General features: G+C 54.8%; 1 protein-coding gene across 1 annotated transcript in view; it reads left to right on the top strand.

Moving 5' to 3' along the window:
* The window catches only part of PSMC5 (proteasome (prosome, macropain) 26S subunit, ATPase, 5), a gene marked incomplete at its 5' end in the record, with an annotated part of 2,867 nt that extends 1,759 nt beyond the window's left edge, over positions 1-1,108 (top strand). The window contains 2 exon segments of the mRNA XM_009870572.1: positions 12-138; positions 998-1,108. Coding sequence (XP_009868874.1) covers positions 12-138; positions 998-1,051 — 181 coding nt within the window.
* Positions 1,109-1,288: the final 180 nt, after the last annotated feature.

Here is a 1,288-nt window from a genome sequence, read left to right as displayed (position 1 = left end):
TGCTCCGCCAGCCCTGTGGGGAGCCGTGGGTGACATCCCTGTCCCTTGCAGGGTGTGTGCACAGAAGCCGGCATGTACGCCCTGAGGGAGAGGCGGGTGCACGTCACACAAGAAGATTTTGAAATGGCTGTTGCCAAGGTAAGCGCTGTCGGGGAGGTGAAAGGGGGATGTTGCTGGTGGGTTCCTCCACTGGCAGCTTCGTGTTGTGGGGGCACAGACTGTCCCGGGGCAGTGTCTGCCAGGACCTGGGGGCTGTGAATTGTAGAATCATGGAATATTGGGGGTTAGAGGAGACCTCTGGAGATCATCTAATCCAAACCCCCTGCCAGAGCAGGGTCACCCAGGGCAGCCCCACAGGAACACGTCCAGGCGGGTTGGAAAGTCTCCAGAAGAGCAGGAGACTCCACACCCTCTCTGGTTCAAGTCCCTTCATCATCCTTGTAGCTCCAACGGAGAGCTACGAGGATGATGAAGGGAGTAGGTCCCAAGGAGACTCTGCACCCTCTCTGGGCAGCCTGGGCCAGGGCTCCGGCATCCGCACAGCCAACAAGTATTTCCTAATATTTTTATGGAACCTCCTATGTTCCTCGTGTTGAGGTGGAACTTCCCATGTTCAAGCTTGTTCCCATTATTCCTTATCCTGTTACTGGGCACCACCAAGAAGAGACTGGCCCCTTCCTCTAACACCCACCTCTCAGATATTTATACACATTAATAAAATCCCCTCTCAGCCTTGTCAAGACTCAAGAGCCCCAGTTCTCTCAGTCTTTCCTCATAGGAAAGATGCTCAAGTCCCTGTGAAGCTTGAAGGGGGTCAGCTCTGGGGACAAACACCAGTGGGGTTGTCCCATGTGAGTGACAGGAACGAGGCCGGGGAGGTGGCTGCGCCTTTCTTGGGGCAGCCAGAGCTTGGCTGAAGCTTGGTGTTGGGGGGTTATTGGCACAAAAATGGGGGGGCTGCATGCTAGGAACCAACTGTCTCCTCTTCCCTGCGCAGGTGATGCAGAAGGACAGCGAGAAGAACATGTCCATCAAGAAGCTGTGGAAGTAACGGTGAGGCTGGGGCTGCTCCTCATGTTGCATTGTCTCAAATAAAAGTGCTGCTATGGCCACGCCTGGGCGCTAATTTGGGGAAAGGAGGGACTCTGGCACACACACACACGGAGCTGCTGCTAACTGGTTTTATTAGAAAATATCCAAAATAGACAAAAACTGGTTACACAAGAGGCAGAGCAGGCCCCCCTGAGCCGTACACCCTGGGAATATGTAAACGCCCCCCCCTCCCCTC

This window comes from Apaloderma vittatum, unplaced genomic scaffold (assembly GCF_000703405.1).
Source record: "Apaloderma vittatum isolate BGI_N311 unplaced genomic scaffold, ASM70340v1 scaffold29635, whole genome shotgun sequence".
Taxonomy (NCBI): Eukaryota; Metazoa; Chordata; class Aves; order Trogoniformes; family Trogonidae; genus Apaloderma; species Apaloderma vittatum.
This window is presented reverse-complemented; position numbering and strand designations above follow the sequence as displayed.